Source organism: Eufriesea mexicana, unplaced genomic scaffold (genome assembly GCF_001483705.2).
Source record: "Eufriesea mexicana isolate 0111107269 unplaced genomic scaffold, ASM148370v2 scaffold1623, whole genome shotgun sequence".
In the NCBI taxonomy this organism is placed as follows: domain Eukaryota; kingdom Metazoa; phylum Arthropoda; class Insecta; order Hymenoptera; family Apidae; genus Eufriesea; species Eufriesea mexicana.
The window spans coordinates 877,674-897,645 of record NW_016909734.1 but is presented as its reverse complement, the minus strand read 5'-3'; the positions used below and the strand labels follow the sequence as shown (position 1 = coordinate 897,645).

General features: G+C 47.0%; 2 protein-coding genes across 8 annotated transcripts in view; one reads left to right on the top strand and one right to left on the bottom strand.

Moving 5' to 3' along the window:
- Positions 1–3,009: 3,009 nt before the first annotated feature.
- On the top strand, positions 3,010–4,503 carry Aptx (aprataxin). Of its 4 annotated transcripts, none has more exons than XM_017901500.1 (4): positions 3,010–3,229; positions 3,482–3,794; positions 3,895–4,028; positions 4,115–4,503. In XM_017901500.1, the coding sequence occupies exons 1-4, from the start codon at positions 3,214–3,216 to the stop codon at positions 4,309–4,311; spliced, it is 660 nt and encodes a 219-aa protein (XP_017756989.1). In that variant the 5' UTR covers positions 3,010–3,213; the 3' UTR covers positions 4,312–4,503. The 4 variants fall into 4 exon arrangements, with proteins under 4 accessions (XP_017756989.1, XP_017756990.1, XP_017756991.1 ...); XM_017901501.1 differs by having other exon boundaries at positions 3,298–3,794; positions 4,115–4,502; XM_017901502.1 differs by having other exon boundaries at positions 3,011–3,067.
- A 4,023-nt stretch (positions 4,504–8,526) lies between these two features.
- The window catches only part of Pdk1 (Phosphoinositide-dependent kinase 1), a 423,846-nt gene continuing 412,400 nt past the window's right edge, over positions 8,527–19,972 (bottom strand). For 3 of the 4 annotated variants that reach the window (XM_017901522.1, XM_017901521.1, XM_017901524.1), the window contains 3 exons: positions 10,864–11,109; positions 9,107–10,513; positions 8,527–8,984 (listed from right to left, as the gene is read on the bottom strand). In XM_017901522.1, coding sequence (XP_017757011.1) covers positions 8,874–8,984; positions 9,107–10,513; positions 10,864–11,040 — 1,695 coding nt within the window. In that variant the 5' untranslated portion in view covers positions 11,041–11,109 and the 3' untranslated portion in view covers positions 8,527–8,873. Of the gene's footprint in view, positions 8,985–9,106; positions 10,514–10,863; positions 11,110–18,913; positions 18,992–19,972 lie in introns of those variants that run through there. The other variant, XM_017901523.1, reaches the window with a different exon arrangement.

The window sequence follows — 19,972 nt, the reverse complement described above, 5'->3', positions numbered from 1 at the left end:
CCCCGCCCCCCCCCCCCCCTCCCAACCCCCCCCCCAAAACGGAACCATAATCAATCGTTAATGGTATAATCGGGATACTTATTTACGAGAGAATACAATAAATATACTGTAACGGTTGTAAAGCGACTGTATGTATGTATATATACATATACATATGTATGTAAAATACAGCGTACGCCGAGTTCGAAAGCGGAAGTGCGTTGGAGAACGCAATATGGAGGAAGAAAAATGATGAAAAGAAAAAAAAGAAGAGAGAAAAAGAAAGTCAAGAAAAGGAAAACCAGAAGCAAGTTCGACGGCTTTCCCGCACAGCTATATATAATTTTTCTAAGGCAGAGCATGTGATGTTAGAGGTTACACATACATATTTTAATCAATAATCGCATATAAATTTTCGGAATGGGTGTGCGGACAAAGGTGTACCGATGTCTGGGTATCGTGCGGTTCTCCTGTTTATTCGTTTCCCTTTACGAATCTTTTTTGTTGTTTTTGTGACATTCCATGTTTCCAAACTCGCAAACGAGCAAGAGATCGAAGCTACGCGTACCACGAGCCGCGCTTTTGTGCATGTATTTGGGCAAAAGTTAAGAAGGACTCGTCTCAGAATTTTGATTGGCTCACCGAACCACTTAACCTAATTTTCTATTTCGCTTTACGCCGAATTCTGAACGACAAGCGTATAGTCGTGTTCGAATTGTATCGTACCAAGACATTCGTGTATAGTTTAAACGAACTTTCTGTTCGCGTTTTGCGTTGCGTCGTATCGAACATGCGTACGTGCAATGGAAAACGCAGGGGAAGGGACAACGCCTTACATTTTTCTGAGACGTTCTTTGCAGAACCAAGTGGCTTCGTACGCCAACGTAACGACAAAGGATCGCACTGCCTAAATCGGTAATAAAGAGCGAAAGTGGTGAATGCGTACAGTGTTACCTAGCGTGATTAATACGTGAAAAAGTGTATGTGAGTGAGTCGAAACGATATCAACGTATGTGATCAGCGATGGTGCTAATTGAAACCCCACTTAGAACTATCAGTTGTCCTCGAGACGCCGCCATTGAATCACAAAGCAATCTGTCATAGTACGATGCATAGGGATTATTTTGATTCGTACGGTTTCCATTGAACGAGGAAAAGAAAATGAGGAGGAGATTGAATTTTTGCAACGGATGGATCGAAATGAATCGTAATGATAGGCGACGCGTTACGAAAGAGTGCTTTGTTGATTCAAATTTGGCGCGACCCTTATTTTCACGATAGAAAGTGGCAAATTGGCAAGCAAATACATACCATCATCGTTCACCCCATATCGCACAAAGAAGCAGCAAAAGTATGCAACATTCCAAACGTTCACATGCAATAGAGAAACATCACATGAGCCCCGAGACACCATGCTCCTCGTAGAAACAGCGAGGGAATCAGTCGCGACGCACCCACTTTTTGCGGTAATTCCTTTGCAAAGCACTAACTCTCACTTAATGCGTTTATTAGTCGGCGTAAACGATCCCGGGCGGTAAATCTTTCTAATCGATATACTTTACGAAATTTCCGATTGAATGTAGTCACGAATAAAAGTGAGTGAATAAAACGTGTGTATTCGAAACGAAACTGACGCGCAGCACTTACCGCCATAGCTGCTACTGAACCTACAGCGCCCTCACAGAATTTCCGACGCGGTCAATTCGAACGATCCGTGCATTTAAATCGAAACTGGTTCCATTTACGTTATTTGTTTGATCGAATATTTAGAAATCGCTTCGTAACTATGCTACTAATTTGCATTTAACTTTCAATCGCGCGAACAGGAAACGTGAAAAGAGCAGAATGTTTCCGGCAAAGTTAAGGAGAAAACATGGTGCGTGATCGGGGTAGAAGTCGTGCCAAAAATCCCCTTGCCACCGCGTATCGCTTCGTCATTACAATTGTACCACCCGTTGCCATGACAATAAAAGTTTGTATCGTGTTGTAAAATATATCATACGTAAAATTAGAGTCGTGAATGCTGTCGATACGTCGTCGATGAAACGGGCTTGTTTGTACGAATTTATTTAGGATAAAACGAATGCGAGACTTAGTCGCATGTTTAGTGATCGCAAGCAAGCCGACGACGAGATCAAATCCGCCATCGACCAGCATACAGCGTACGATCCCACATCTTTTTTGTTTCTTTTATTTTTCTTTTTTTTTTTTTTATTATTTTTTTTTCTTTTTTTTTATCGTATCGCAGCAAGTATCATTGCTTAGCATTGCAATCCTGTAATTATTTCATTTTTTCGAATCATGAATCATGAAATCTATCGATGATTGATTGATTTGTCAGGCTGTGCGAATCTGATAGTCTGTCGTGAGACGTATGAAAGTGTCTTTGTTTGTATAATCGAGCGTATGAAAGTGTGTCGGATGAATATATAAACAACAATAAAAACAAATAAGCGATTAGATGAAATTCTACGGGACGAGACTCGTCTGTATATAGAGTTTTTGTGAAATATACTTGTAATAACATGCTACGTGCGGTTGTACTGAAAGTGACAAAAAAAAATAATGTAATATGAACACGCGCACGCGTGCACACACACATACATACAATCACACGAACATATTTTGTATGAGCATGCGAAAAAGAAAAAGGTATAAGTTTTGTTAAGTATCTATGAATTTATTGTAATGATGTACGTTTAAGTAACGATCACGTAATTATTGCTAGAGAGAGTGTTATTTATTTTTATTTGTTGCAAATTTATCGATTGCCTTCCATTTGAGTAAATAAATAAATCTAAAGTTATTCGCTAAGCTGTTTATTTCTTTTCCCGCCAATTCATCGAACTACGCTTTCAAACGTTATCGAATCAATGTTTATTTTGTCAATTTTTTACAATTCTTTATATTTTCTTCCATCTTGGAAAAGCATATATTCAAAATTCTTTTACAAATTCGGAAAGACATCAAGCACAATGCGAACACGCATGCGTGTTGAATAACTTCGATCAGGGTTAATCTATACGTAAACGTCAAACCGAGTTAACGTTGTTTCATACTTTGAAAGATCGGTAGTGAACAAAATTGAGTAAGTGCGAAAAAATGAGAATCAACAAACATATACATCACTAATTACCTACACGCTATCTCTTCGAGTCAAATGCGGACAAGATTCCTGCAATTATCCACGTTTCGTACTCAAAACATAATCATATTAGAAACATAACCTCTGAAATGTTTATCCGCAATAGTATGTTTTAATATAAAATTTTCTAAAAATCGAAATATTTCTGATTAGTAATTGAATGTACGTTTCAGTTTCTTCTGCCAAGTGAAAAGTTACAGTACAATTGAAATAACGTTAAATTAATTTGGGATTCTTTGATATTTTTCATATTTTGTTGCTTATAGTATTGCATTATGCTACTTATAACATGAACAAATTGCTGAAAACTAGTTTCTTTGTATGACTATATATTGTAGTAAATATTACAATCTGCAGAAGGCGAAAATCCAAAAATAACAATGATACGCAAACAAAAATTAACATCAAACGATACAATAGCTCCAAAGAAAACACACTGGGCAACAGGTTTGCTTGTTTCTATGGAAGATCCTGAATATAGGGTAAAAGAGGATGACAAGGTAGTCGTCATCAAAGATAAATACCCAAAGGCTCAATATCACTATTTAGTTATACCAAAAGCAGACATTCCGTCGTTGTGGCATATAACAAAAGAAACTGAAGATATAGTGTTTCACATGCACAGTGTCGGTGAAGATTTGACCAAGGAGCATAAGGATTCCGAGTTCCTGTATGTACATCCATTTTTATTCTTTGCATTTTAGTATTAAGATTAAATTACGAATTTAACACACGTATATGTATAATAAATGATATCTGCTTTTATTTAGCATCGGATATCACGCTGTCCCAAGCATGTACAGATTACATTTGCACGTTATAAGTACAGATTTTAACAGTCCAAGTTTAAAGACCAAGTATCATTGGAATTCATTTACAACTCCCTTCTTCCTACCCTCAGCAGGTAAATATGAATGCATTGAGAACGAGAAACACTCGATTGAAACAAGAAACAAAAAGGACACAGATCTTATCTCTTTTAAATTGCAGATATTTGCTACCAGTTACGCGACAAAGGTGAATTGAAAAGGTTAAAGTCAGAAGATAGTGCAAAACATTTGAATACCCCGCTAAGATGTCACAAATGTCTGACCTGTATAAAAAATATGCCAGAATTAAAAAAGCATTTATTGAATCATTTGTCTAGGCAGGAAAGCCTCTTCGATTTCTCATCGATACACGAATGACCACTAGCGTCGATGTAGCACGCAAAATAATTTCGATGGAATAATCACTAAATTGCATAGATGTGTTTCCTATTCTGTATTTCCTTACGCTATAGATAAATTCTATAATAAAGTATTCTTGCAATATTCATCAACGTTAACGTAACTAGATATTTAAAACATCGATGTTATCGATCGAATCATTATTTTAAAAGATTGAATAATTTTAAGTATCGTAATTAGTGTGCGGTGTACAATAATTGTAATGTAATAAACGAATACACCATTCTGTATATACTTACCAAAAATTTATTACGATCCTCTCACGTAACTTAAACGTAGAAAGAAAAATTACTTTTCACGATTCTAGCGATAATAAGTGGGGATATAAGGAAAGGTGGGGTGTTGTTGATCGATAACACAAAAACATACGATATTTCGGAAAATTTACTATAAATAAATTTGATGTTAATATTAATAGGTCTTGTCGCCTATAATATCAATTACGTGCTAACTATTTACAGAGTCTTCTTATCCAATGTGAAGTATTTAGTGTGTATAAGTAAACCGTTGTGTAGGTGTTGGCGTGTAAGTGTACTTTTAGTCTGTATACATTTAGTAATACTGCAATTAATAGTTGAACCGTCCTTGTTACGCCGAAACGGTAGGCATTTAAATAATCGCAAGGCCTTGTTGTTATTGCTTGCGTAGTTTACGTTAGTGTATTCGAATGTTTACTCTTCTCTTTTTACATACACGTGTTCTCGCTCGATTTTCCTTTCGTTAAGTATTCGTTCTTCCCTCTCGCGAGCGTATAAATTAAATTAGCTATATCTTTCGCGTCGAACGCCTCACAACAAATACACTAGAGATTTTCTTTAAGTTCAGTTAGAGTAAGTGAACTATAATAAAAAAAGGAGGTAAGCGTCGCCCTTTGGGGTTAGGAATCTCATGACCAGTCTCCAAAACCGACGGAAAACTATTTAATAAAAGCGACCACCTTTCCCCTCGACAGGAGCCGGCGCTCAGGAAAAAGATCGGCCTTTCCACCTGAAAGTTTGCAACGTCTGCATAAAACGTAGAGCCTGCAAAGTTTGCGAAAGTGGAAACGGCCATTGTCGCACACACCGTATCACCGACCCGTGATTAAAACGCTTGCCAGAGTCGACAATAGGGCGCACTGCGGACGCATTCTTTCTTCGGGAAGGAAGCAGTTCTGTCGAAGCAACAAGGAACTGTGATATCGGACTTGGCCGTGAACGATCGAGACATCGACGCGACTCCGTTCAAGCGCAACAAACACGTTTTGCACGCCTGTAAAATTTTGAGAACGTCCTCGACACTTGCTTCCTTTTGACAGAAAGACTGCGTCGGTGCTTCATTTGGGGGGGGGGGGGTATAGGGAGGCAGCGGCAACAACTATCGGATATGCCTTCTCGCGATCGATTCTCACTAGTTGAAAGAGAAAGAAACGACGAGAGGACGGATGGTCGGCGAGCCGGTGCGCCCCGTTTTCACCCGCAAGCACCGTACGTGGCACGCCAAAAGCGGTCATTTTGGAAAGCCACTGGGCACAAGGACAATGCCGATCCGTAAACGAATCACCATTATTTCGAGCATACTCGCGCAGCCGGTCACTGGCACGACGACCGGGGCAACCGTCCTCCATCGGATCCTTCTCCGAATACCCTGTTTAAGTCTCCTAAATATCGCGAGAAGAATATGGGAAACCGTGGCGTGTGTTTATAGTACAACGTGTGGCGAAACGGCGCGACCCAGTCGTGGCGAAGGTAACGTCAACAAAGTATTAAATCTAAGCGCGTATTCGGCCTAAAACCTACGAACGAACGTTTATACACGATTTCCCTAACTACTATTCACAATTCATAAATATTTTATATAACCGTATGCATCTATGTGTGTATATATATATATATACCTTTTTATATATATAATATATATGTATATATAGAATATTTATGTATAGATAATATACAGCTGTATCGTACAGTTCGGGGCCACGATTCGGTCGCGCGCCACGCGGACCAATAGCGTACCGGCAAGTCGACGATAAACGCGCGGCAGTAATATTTACAAAGTACCTAAAATTACTCTAAAGAGAATAGTAATAATATAAGTTATAGAGAACGCATTATAAACGGGTGCATACGCATATACACGCGACCGTGCACGCAATACGTATGCGTATATCTACGTATGCAACAACGACGCTATAGTAGCAATAGTAATAGGTATAGTAATAGTAATAGTAATAGCACTAATAATAATAGTCGCAGTGGTAGTAGCGGTAGTACTAGTAAGTCTGTATGTGAATTTCTACACGTAAACGAGGCGTGTGTGTGTGATCCTTACTAAACGCGGGAACGTAAACGATAAAAAATAAATAAACGCAAGACGAGTTCGGCGAATAATAAATTAGGAAAAGGTCGCGCGTGAAGAAAAAAAAAATGGGGGGCAAAAAATCAAGGAAGAAAAAAAACGAAAGGAAAAAAAAAAGAAAAATGAAAATACGATAGAAATAAGAAAAAAAAAAAAAAACGGAAAAACAAAATCGTTGCTTAAATACGTCGACACAGTTACGAGGGGAGAAAAATACTTATAGGTTGGTAATACGACGAAACGGTTAATTAATATCGTTAACGATAATCGTAGTAGCGTTACTAAATACTAGTGAAAATTAGAGTAATAGTAAGAACGACAACGACAATAGTTCGAACGCAATGAGTGTGACAGTAGTGTGTGTATGTGTGTTGTGTGTGTGTATGTGTGTTGTGTGTGTGTATGTATGTGATCTCGCATATCTAAACGGGTTACTACTTCTCTTAAAGCTATCCTTCATTTAGACGATTCTATCACCTATCTACTTAATTTATAGAGTCACGTTCGTGTGTGTCAAGTCTTTCGCGGGAAGAGGGGGGCACATCTCTGCTTCCCCCCGTTTTTACCGCTTCCCCATTTTGTACAACGATTGCTAATCTTCTTCTCCTCTTCGCTTTTTTCTTTTCGCATTTCTCTAAACGACTACTAAACTTCATCTCCAATTAAGATCTATAAACACTGTCCTCCTATAGTTCCCGGCTATACACAAATTGTTCGATCGCGTCCGCGAGGGCCAGAGAGATCGGTGACAAAGAAAATCGGACTAAGAAACGAGCGGGGAAAAAAACGCCGTGGTCGGACAACGATTTTTGTACTTACAAATATATAGAACTATGTATACAATCAGTATATATGCTTTACGGAGCCTGCTCTTCGTGAAATCGCGCTAATATTTACAACGTACCGGGGAGATAGGGGGGTAACGAACAACGAGAAGAATACTGTAATATGAAGAGAGCAAGGGGCCCCGCGGAATAACGCGCAAAATTCCGCGAATCCCTTTCAGGCAACGTAAACGTGTTTCGTTAAAGCTGCAAAGCGGCAATGTTGTCCCCCACTGCATTTTTTTTCTATCTTTTTCTTTTTTTTTTCTTTTTTGGTTAACTTCGACTATATAAATTGACGTCCTAAATTCGCTAGACCGACAGCGAGCGGGAAACAATTCGTACGAAAAACACGCCGCCGTCGATTTTCGCTTCTATAAAACTCGTCTGCAATTTTCTATGTAATTTTGGCTATATTTGGAACAGAATCTCGCTATATACGCTGCTACCCGCTTTGAACGCGAATGATCGAAGTGCGGCCCGGTTCGCGCCCCGATCGCCCCATAGTTCTGCACCCTGAAGCCACCTCGCCCCTCCACCTTCTCCTTCCATCGTCGTCGACCCAGGTACCCCGTGTTACATATTTTTTCGCCTCCGCTCTCGAAAAGAGTCGGCGAAGCGTCGATTTGACCGGTTGAAATTTTGATCGCGATGTCCCGATTACGTGTGGCGAATTGCGAATAACGAAATTCGCGCGGATGAACAGCTTTTATTTCCCTTTCTCCGTGACGAAAGTGGTGGATTCAGCCAGGCGACCTCGATCACGAACGTTACGTCACGGGCAGCGCGCTCGATGCTGCGAATACACAGCTAAAACCTTGGCTAAAAATTTCGCTATTCCTCGTGTATGTGTGTGTGTGTGTGTGTTCGCGTGCTAGAAACGACGTGCAGCAGCCATTTCAAGGTTCCCCGAGTTCGATAATAAATAGCAAAACGCAACTGGTGGAAAAAAGAACCGTCCGCAGCAGCTGCACGGATTTCCGATACACGCTTGTTTCCTCTATTTTTGCAATTTTTTTTTTTTTCACCGTTTCTTATTTGTCCACCTATTCCCCTGTGTGCCTTGTCAGAGGTCCGTTATCGTATAAACGCTTTGAATTTTTACCTAAAAAATTTGTCCTATGCTGTACATAACGCTCGGAACGCGCTAGAAGAACGCTAACTTATCCTAGTATGTATCTCTCCTAACGACGAGTTACACGCTTAACAAACGATCTATCGCATAATCGCCTCCTCTGGCCACTGACGGATAACGAGATACGTCGGTGATCGCACCTCGCGGACATCGTGATTACCGTCGTCATCGGTGAAACCTCTGTTCGTCCAGTTCCATCCGAAACGTTCATATCAGTCTTCTATTTAAGCGGTGGACTCCTGCAGGCCGTCGTAATGGACTCGCATGTTCTCGATCGCTCTACACCACTCCAATGCGAATCCTTCGGGATCTTCGAGATAATACGTTCTGTTTGGCTGTAACGAGACGAACAAAGTCGAACGATAAGTACACGCGTCGCAAGGTAGAAGAGGTTCAATTCATCAATTCATCAATTCCTTTACGCAGGAATCAGGAAAAGCAGGAAAAAGAAACTTACCGTGTGGACGAAGAAGATCTTGAAGCTCTTCGGCTCGACCCTGAGCTCCGGGCTCCAGGGTATCTCACCCTTGAGCACCATGTTCACAGGGTCGACGTAGTACAGGTGTGGTCCGGTGGTGAGCAGGAGCATTCTTCGCCTGGCAAAGAGGCCTTTCCTCTTGTTGACGAAGCCCTGCTTCAGTATCAGGTTACCCTCGACGAAGGTGTTCCACTGGCTCGTGGCACGTTGCTTCTCCAGCCGGTTTCTGACGTCCTCTGGCGTCAGATCGGCGATGTTACCGTCGTTGGTGATCCTCGTTCTCCTCGGCTTCTCGACGACGGTTTGTAGCACGGGTTTCTCGCGCTCGATGGTGGTATCCTCGTCGTCGTCGTCGTCGTCATCGTCGTCCTCGCCGATACCCAGGCCGAGAAGCCTCGTGAGCTGTTTGTCGTCGAGACCGGGCTCCAGATGGTCGGGAACCCTGTACTGCGACCTCAGCTCCTCGTTCTCCGACGTGCCGGGTAGATAGGGATAGATCGGAGGTGGTGTCTGCTCGTGGAGGGTCTCGAAATCGACAGCCTCGAAGAACGGGTGCGCCCTGATGCTGGGATAGCCGGCACCGTGTTCGTCTTGGGCGCCCAATCTCTTGCATGGCTCGAGCACCAACAGCTGACTGACGAGGGACCTGGCCAGGTCACAGAATCCGTCAGGGATCTCGTACTCGAGCTTCAGGATCTTTTGGAATATCATGTACTCGCTCCTAGAGCGGAACGGGGGCAGGCCAGCGACCATCTGGTAGATTATACAGCCGAGGGCCCAGAGATCGGAGGCTCTGCTCGTCTTGTCGGTCAGGAGCTCCGGCGACACGTATTGGGCGGTGCCAACAAACGAGCCCCTGCGTTCTCTTCGGTACGGTTGCTGCTGCTGCTGCTGCTGCTGCTGTTGTTGTTGTTGCTGCTGCTGCTGCTGCGAGTCGTCGGTCCCTGTGTGCGTCATCACTGTCTCCGGGTCCTTCAGTATCTTCGCGCTACCGAAGTCGGTGATGAGCACGTGCATCTTTTCGTCCAGCAAGATGTTCTCCGGCTTGAGATCCCGATGGATGATGCCGAGACCGTGAAGGTACTCGAGGGCACGAAGGACCTCCGCCGAGTAGAACTTGGTACACTCGATGTCGAATGAGCCAACCTTGTTGATGTACGGCAGGAGCTCACCGTTCTTCGCGTACGATAGGACGAAGTAGAGTCTTTCCACGTCTTGGAAGGTGCAGAACAGGCGCACGAACGAGTGTTTCGCGCCCGCGAGCATGTTCAACACCTCCTTCTCTCGCTTCACGTACTCGGTCTTCTTCTCCTTGATGATGTGACGCTTGTCGCACACTTTGATCGCGTACTCCTTCGAGGTATGGATATCTTTGGCGAGGTAAACCTGCGTGTCGATCAAAATAACGCGTCGATTAGATCGATATTGCCGGCGTGCGGTATAGCAAACGCGATAGAAGGAGAAGGACGAGGTAGAGAAGAAGCTGGTGGTAGCGTGGTTGCGGTAGTGGTGGTGGTGGTGGTGGGTCGCGGAACGGAAAAAGTTTCAGGGACGACTGCTACTACTACCGCGTGCGAGAGAAACTTTCTTCGTAACAAGGGGAAAGTTTGAGAGGAATCGCACCGAGAGAATCCGAGGAGGGCGACACTTTTTCCTCGCCCCCTTTCTTCTCTCCAACCCGGTATAATTCGGACCTCCTTAACGATTTAATCGAGTTAACGAGATAATACACTTACGGTGGAGAAGCTTCCCTCGCCGATCGCCTTGCCAAAGATGAAGTCCTTGGGAGTACGCTTGTGCGTTGGCGGGTTGATGGTGGTGAGAGCCGGGTTCGTGGTCGGCGAAACCCGGGGCGCCAGGGTGTTGGGTGGCGCTACCACACCATTGGTCACGTCGTTCGTTGGTGGAGACATTTTGGACACCGGCCCCTCCACCGTTACTGCCGGCTGTGGCGAAACGGTAAGCGCCTGGTTCGCCACACGCTGCAACACAAACGCCGACGACTTAATTACTTAGCGTTCGTCCAACTATTAATTTTCTCGCGTGCAACGATCCATCGAGCTCGATGGCCTCCTAAACGGCATCCTAAACGGCCTTCTAAACGGACACCGGCGCAACGTCCATCTTAAAAACCGCCGCGGTTTATTCGTCGCCATTACTCGCCATTACTCGCCATTACGTGTCCCCATTTTTAGGAAACCAGAACTAACGACGACTCGTTAGCGACGATGGAGAGCTACGAAAACGAACGAAACCAAGTGGGACGAACTCGTGTCCGGGCATACTCGACGCTCCGCTCATCCGCCAACGATCGTCCGGTATCAGGAAATCAGGCGCCGGAAGTAGAGTCACCGGAACCAACACGTGGCCACGTCGCGCAGGTCAGGAAGACGGAGACTCTTTAGTCGTCAGTCATCCTAACCATCTGGCGACTTCGTGCCAAACGAAAGCAACCAAAATGTCGCGCGCGCGCTCCGTTTCGCATCCAAAGCACGTTGGAAGATCAAGGGTGCGCGCACGATTCGATACGTACGCGTACACTTTTCGAATGCCGCGTAATCCAAGGCGACTTTCCAACGCGCATTCCGCGTAATCGTCTCGGGAATATGTCGTAACAGAATTTTATTTTTATTTTTCTGTTTACAGCGAATTCGGCGAGGAAATTGGAGGACATCGAGAGGAGAAGGAGAGGCGAAGGATGAGAGGAAGAAAGAGAAGGGTTTGGTCGTGCATGCACGCACACGGGTACGATTTTTAAGCGGTGATCGCTTCATTTCCGGTCCGAAAGACGATCGCGCCCCTTTCGCTTGCCGCTTCCTTCCTCCCATCACCATTGTGTACTTCCGTCCAAAGACGGATCCCGCGTTATACCGTGGCCGTGACAAAAGAAAGGAACAAGTTCTCATCCTCGAACAAGAGAATCCGGATGATCCTCCGTCGAAATGCTCTCCTTTCTTCTCTGACCTTCCCTCCTCTCTCGCGCTCCCTCTTCTCCCTCCGGCAGAACGGTCTTTGACCGTTTCCCAAACCTGCACACGCCCGTTGACTCCCCAAACAAGCTCTTTTCGCCGTGCAGAAGACACAGGAAATGCGCGTTGCGAGCAGCCTTTTGCTAACAGCGCGGGTAAATATCGACGACATCTTAACGAGACGCCGTCATCGCCGAAAATGAGCGTCAAAAGAGATCCGGAGGGGAACGAAGATGGCGGGCACAAAGCGAGATCGCGACAAAGAGTCGCAGGTTGCGGTAAATAACGTTGCGATAAATAACGCGAAACAACGAAACGACCCATTTTCCTTCTTCGAGAACATTCTCTCTTCTCTCTGTCTCTCTGGCTCCTTCTCTCGGGAATGGGACGAAAGAGCGGGCGATGTATACGCGATACGTTCGGGATTATAAAATCGTGGAATCGATCGATTATCGAATTCCCCGTAAGTTATGTCAGGGAAGGTAAACGATATTCCAGTCGCGATTCTCCGATTACGTCGTGTCGATAACGAACTCTCGTCCACCACTGACCGATCCACACCGATCGACGAAAGGTTTCGACGAATTAATCCAAGATTTTGCGACGTCGACGGAGAGAGGGTGCAATTACAGTGGAAGAGGCAGCGAGAGAGACAGAGAAGGATTTATATTTAGACGATGAAAACGCAAGTCGGCAAGGCCCTTTCTTTCGCATCCTCTTTATCTAACCTTTCCTCGTTCTTCTTTCCAGGCCGGTTACAAGGCGCGGGCCCCACGGCGTCAACCATCCGTGTCAGGACGTCGACCTCGTCGAGCATTTGCCCGAGAGCCACCCAACGGCCCTACTACTACTACTATTACTACTACTACTATTACTACTACTAGTAGTACTACTACTACCACTATTACTACTACAACTACTCCCTCTGCTTGGCTGGCTTTCGCTTTGCCCCGCTAGTTTATTTATTTGCTTATCTATTCCTTGGTCCCCTGACTCTCGTCTACTTCTCTCGTCCTCTCTCTCCTACTCTCTCCGCACGGCGAGCAAGGGGGATAACCACCGACGGATACCGCAGGATAGAGAGCAGCGTCGATCGCTAGATATCAAGGAGAGAAGTCTCGAGAGCAGAGGGGACTCGGATAATCGATATACCGACTAACGTTCCACTAGACGACCTCGCAATTTGCTTAGATCGTAGATATATGCCCGGTTCGAGAGTATCAGGCAGAGAGAGAGAGAGAGAGAGAGAGAGAGAGCGTCACCCGTTTAAAATAAACCGCTCTCGCGTAGGTAGCCGTGTAGAGTATGCGCGCGCTCTCGACCTCGCCGACCTAGACGAATCGTAAACGTCGACCTTTTTCGAGACACGGGGCATTTCGATTCGTCGATGACCCTGCGACACTTTCGCGCGCACGTCCCGCCCAGTGTACTTACTACACTGGCACGCGCTGCGGCGACGACGCTTCGAGGACGCGGTCCGTTTCCAACGAAAAGAGAACGCGAGAAACATCGTCGTGTTGTCCTCTCGCGCGCGAAAGAACGCGCGCACCGCAGAGAGAAGAACCGTTGACACGATAGACCGCGAGGAAATTTGCCGGAAGACGAAACCCGAAACGCGCGCACAACGGTCGATCGATCTTCTAAAAACGAATAACTTGGCGCGCGCGTCCGTTAAACTCTCCCTCCCTCTGCTCCTCGCGCGCGTGCTTCTCTCTATCCTCCCGCGATTGCTGAATCACCCTGTACACACAACCCAGCAGCATTCCAACGGACATTCTAATTTTAGCCTTGCTCGTCTCGTCTCCTTCTCTCGCGGGACAAGCGCATTCTCTGTCCGCGCGCGCCTCGTAACGTTCTCCGCCTCTCTCGCGCTCTCTAGGCTCGCCGCGAGGTTATGTTTTTCATCCAGCCTGCCGAGTGCTGCCCTCTGCCGATGGTACGCGACACTTTCCTCTCTTTTCTCCTTTCCCTTCGGCGCGCACACACACGGGCCAGACGAGAGGCCGGGAAGACGAGCCGCACGCGACGCGCGGCAGAGAGAGACGCGCAGAGCAATGATCGCGCTCCGCCCCCCACCCCGCGGCGCATCGGGCTTTTTGCCGGCTACCAGAAGGGACTACGCCTATTGGCGCAGGCGGCCAGCACTTTTGCCCGTGAATGAGATGTTTTGCATTCGCAGACGCTGAGAAACGTGTCGCGCGCGGGCTTCGCGACTAAATTGGAACACGCCAGAGAGCATCGGGCAGAGCTCCGCGCGCCCGTTCCAGACATGCTCTACTAATAAAAGGGTCCCGCCGCGTGCAACCGGGCGTCGATATTCCGTTAAACCTCCACCCGTTTCTTTCCCCGTAACCGACGCTCCCTTTGTCGCTGGTCTACGCGTGCACCCCGCTCGCTCATCTTCGTTTCCACTCGCGCGCCACGTTTTCAAAGCGTCGCGCGCTCCGCTCCGCATAGCCGATAGATAGCCAAAGCGCACTGGGCCCCGCAAGCTCTCTCGACGCGCGCGCGCACGCTTGCTTCCTGCAATGGCAACAACAGTCGTTCTCGAATATTGTATTCCGACTTTGTTGCCCTATACACGCGACAATAACGTTTCTAATCTTCGTATTACCGTTATTGTCTCTCTCGTCCAACAGCGGAAAGCACATTCACCAAAAGCAGCGAGTAGTTTACGTGCAGGGGAGAAAACAGCGTGTGTAAAGCGAAGAGCAGAAAAGTTTCAATCGATCAAGATGGAGACTATATACCAGACTGTTATTGCGTTTCGGGTTGTTTACTAGCGTCGAAGGTGTTACTACGTGTTGCACAAACTTGCGAAAGGGTACAACGAATTTGTAAACACCGTTCATCGATTCCCCTCTCTCTCTCTCTTGATGTATAGTTGATCGAAGTTACAAGGGTGTTATCGACGGAATCAATCTCACGCGTGAATATTTACGCGTATGGCTGGCCACGCACAGCGTCGTAGCTGCTCGAAGAGGATTCGCGACGCGTTGCGTCCATTCGATCCCGCGCGTGTCATTGACCAACTCTCGCGCTCGTCGTGATCGCTGGAGATTTTTATTTTTTCCTTTCGAGTACCATCGAGAGATAAGCGCGGCAGCGTCGACGGAGACCCCCGACTACGTCGTGACCAACGCGGCCGCCAAACTGTTTGCTTTCGCATCCTATCGTATAAACACGCGGTCGATCCAAACATGTTTTTTCGGTCGCGGACCCCGATCAGCCTTACGACCATGCTCCCTCTCTCTCTCTCCAGTGTAGCGGAATTTTGCCATCACTCCAAGTTCACGTGTATCGCGCTCCGACGACTCGATCTCTAGATCGCCGTTTGCTTTCCAGCATTCCGTCGATTCGCTCTCGACTCGTATCCCGACACACGCGTTATTAACGCCGCGACGCCGTGTTTAGTCGACAGTCACCTTTCCACGCGCGCGAGTATGTCACTCCCGATGCCTATTTGTTTTCTTTCCCTTGTTTTCATTCGCAGTTCATTCACGGCGGAATAGAATTATTTCCTCGGGACGAGCGAAATTTACGATCGCGATTTTATTTCGCGAATTACACGTCGCGAAATTTACGATTTCGTAATTTCGAATTTTATTCGAGGGAAATTTCACCACGGATTTTGGTTCCCAGAGACGAATCTTTCGGGTGAAAATGGAATCGGCGTTTGACAGACGCGAATTTTTAATTAACGTCACTGTATTTTTCCACTGCGTCGCACTCGATGCATCGAATATAGAAAAATTTTCGGGGGGTGCAGGATATGTTATTGCTGCAAGGCTCCGGAAACGCTGTTTCCACGGCAGATTCGCGTACAAAGTTGCGTTCGACGGTGAACGTAAACAACTTTCGGACCGCGGCGTGATTACGTCGCCTGTTTTGGAACCGAGTGTGCTTCGGGCGAATTTATTTTAAATGCGAGCCAACGTAAATTATTCATGCTCCGAGGCAGTGTGTTAACTTCCTTCTTTCGTCTCTTATTCCAAGCCAGTATTATCTCCGTACACTGTTCTTTTCCGCTTCCGAGCTCGAATCTTACCAGAAATCTGCAGCTTCCACGAATCGTAACCGTTAACCGTTAACCGTATTCCCGTGTCTTGCTCTACTAATAAAAGGGTCCCGCCGCGTGCAACCGGGCGTCGATATTCCGTTAAACCTCCACCCGTTTCTTTCCCCGTAACCGACGCTCCCTTTGTCGCTGGTCTACGCGTGCACCCCGCTCGCTCATCTTCGTTTCCACTCGCGCGCCACGTTTTCAAAGCGTCGCGCGCTCCGCTCCGCATAGCCGATAGATAGCCAAAGCGCACTGGGCCCCGCAAGCTCTCTCGACGCGCGCGCGCACGCTTGCTTCCTGCAATGGCAACAACAGTCGTTCTCGAATATTGTATTCCGACTTTGTTGCCCTATACACGCGACAATAACGTTTCTAATCTTCGTATTACCGTTATTGTCTCTCTCGTCCAACAGCGGAAAGCACATTCACCAAAAGCAGCGAGTAGTTTACGTGCAGGGGAGAAAACAGCGTGTGTAAAGCGAAGAGCAGAAAAGTTTCAATCGATCAAGATGGAGACTATATACCAGACTGTTATTGCGTTTCGGGTTGTTTACTAGCGTCGAAGGTGTTACTACGTGTTGCACAAACTTGCGAAAGGGTACAACGAATTTGTAAACACCGTTCATCGATTCCCCTCTCTCTCTCTCTTGATGTATAGTTGATCGAAGTTACAAGGGTGTTATCGACGGAATCAATCTCACGCGTGAATATTTACGCGTATGGCTGGCCACGCACAGCGTCGTAGCTGCTCGAAGAGGATTCGCGACGCGTTGCGTCCATTCGATCCCGCGCGTGTCATTGACCAACTCTCGCGCTCGTCGTGATCGCTGGAGATTTTTATTTTTTCCTTTCGAGCACCATCGAGAGATAAGCGCGGCAGCGTCGACGGAGACCCCCGACTATCGTGTCATTGACCAACTCTCGCGCTCGTCGTGATCGCTGGAGATTTTTATTTTTTCCTTTCGAGTACCATCGAGAGATAAGCGCGGCAGCGTCGACGGAGACCCCCGACTACGTCGTGACCAACGCGGCCGCCAAACTGTTTGCTTTCGCATCCTATCGTATAAACACGCGGTCGATCCAAACATGTTTTTTCGGTCGCGGACCCCGATCAGCCTTACGACCATGCTCCCTCTCTCTCTCTCCAGTGTAGCGGAATTTTGCCATCACTCCAAGTTCACGTGTATCGCGCTCCGACGACTCGATCTCTAGATCGCCGTTTGCTTTCCAGCATTCCGTCGATTCGCTCTCGACTCGTATCCCGACACACGCGTTATTAACGCCGCGACGCCGTGTTTAGTCGACAGTCACCTTTCCACGCGCGCGAGTATGTCACTCCCGATGCCTATTTGTTTTCTTTCCCTTGTTTTCATTCGCAGTTCATTCACGGCGGAATAGAATTATTTCCTCGGGACGAGCGAAATTTACGATCGCGATTTTATTTCGCGAATTACACGTCGCGAAATTTACGATTTCGTAATTTCGAATTTTATTCGAGGGAAATTTCACCACGGATTTTGGTTCCCAGAGACGAATCTTTCGGGTGAAAATGGAATCGGCGTTTGACAGACGCGAATTTTTAATTAACGTCACTGTATTTTTCCACTGCGTCGCACTCGATGCATCGAATATAGAAAAATTTTCGGGGGGTGCAGGATATGTTATTGCTGCAAGGCTCCGGAAACGCTGTTTCCACGGCAGATTCGCGTACAAAGTTGCGTTCGACGGTGAACGTAAACAACTTTCGGACCGCGGCGTGATTACGTCGCCTGTTTTGGAACCGAGTGTGCTTCGGGCGAATTTATTTTAAATGCGAGCCAACGTAAATTATTCATGCTCCGAGGCAGTGTGTTAACTTCCTTCTTTCGTCTCTTATTCCAAGCCAGTATTATCTCCGTACACTGTTCTTTTCCGCTTCCGAGCTCGAATCTTACCAGAAATCTGCAGCTTCCACGAATCGTAACCGTTAACCGTTAACCGTATTCCCGTGTCTTCCATTTTTCCCGTCGTTTTATCCTCTGCTCGGAGAAGAAGAGACGCGTGGACCCCGCGCGTCGCCGTCGAGACGAGTCGCCTCGTACGTAGCCTCGACTTTGACATTTCCGCGAGAGAATAAGCGCGGCGAATTTTCCCGCCAAAGGGAAGAATACTACGATCAGTGAGTACGATAAAGTTGGTGAACGACGAGGTCGAGGAGAAGACGAAAATTATCCGATTGCCGCAACGGAATAATAGCCTATCCCGGGGAACACGGTCACTGGGAAGACGCGCCTTTTCAGTACAAAGTTACCACACACTGGTCGCTGGGAGAACAGTATCGCGATCCGTGGGAACGTTGCCTCGCGAGATTCTCAGATATTTCGTCCAACAGACGAGAGATGGTTGGTCGAGAATTTCGGTGTTGACGAGGAAATGGGGCGTTTGCGAGGGATTTTCGAATGAATGACGAACGGAAGACGGGACGCATCGAAGGCGACTGGTCAAAGGACGGTAATCCATGGGACGACCGCGATCGATTCCCTAAACGACACTTTGCGGCATTTCGTCGGATCGTTGTAAACAGGAACGAAGGAACGTTTCTAAAGTTTCCCTCTGTTTCCGCAAGAACAAGCACTTGGACGGGAGTCGCCGCGCGGCGTCACACTCGATCACACCTTTCACGGACTGGTTCTCGTTATTTTTCCACCGTATATAGCGCGCGCGCCTCGGTTCGCAATCGCGGGATCGTCGTAGGATGATGCTTTCTTCTCTTACCTTGAATAATTTTTTAAGCCTCCGGTAGCCGCGATGTAATCGCGACACGTACTGCTTGTTGGAATCCAGTTTGAATTGTTAAAGCCACAGTTGCGAAAATAAAATTGAAGAATGAAAAATCGAAGAAACCAAAGAACCGTTTTAGCTAATGAACTCTCGTGAAACCGGGTATGTGTCGCGGTTGTTCGTTACAGTTACGATGCGAATTTCCGACAGCGTCTCGATTATGTTTCTTTCGGATCAGTCTCGGGTACATATACACATATATATGCATGCGCGGGAACCGAAGAATGAAAAACACGTTCGTGGCCGTAGAGAGCCGTTCGCTTACTGAATTCTACGCCTGGCGTGTCCCGGCTGCTAACCCGCGCTTTCCCCCCACCATTCGCCACTCGTTGGCGGCAAGCCTCCCCACCGCTGCGCCTTCTCCCACCGCGCGCGCTTCTCCCACTCGGCCGAGAGACCCGCATCCGGGAATAGTGGTGGGGAGAGCGAGGGGTAGCGATCCCTCCACCTCCGGCATCGATGGTAATCTTACCGCGGATCGTAAAGCACGCTTACCCCTGCGGTCAAGTGCGAAAATTGCAATGAAAGCATCGAGACACCTCTCCGGTCTTTCTCTTCTCTTCCCGTCCCTCTGGTACGAGATGGTTTTTCCTTTTTTTCCACACCGTGCGACGTAAAACGGACGACACGGCAGCCGGGATAATATCGTTTCCTTCGGCCGCCACGGGTTCCGTTAAATTCCAACGGACGAATATTTCCCAAATCTCCGCGATTCGCCGCGAGAGTAAGATCGATCTCTCGCGGAACGCGATACGAGCGGAAGAAATACCCTCGCGATGAATCGTGGTCAGGCGTTGTCACGGTACGTCATAGATCGAAATAACGAACGCAGCGTTGAAATTCGAAACGGGCGTTTCGGTGTCGTTCGCGTACGCCTTCTCGAAGAGGCGACGCGAGAGTTGGATGCGTGGAATGCTACGACGACGTCGTCGAGTATTCGATCGTACGCGCGGAAGAAAACGGTTCGAAAGAGACGGTCATTACGCATTCCTG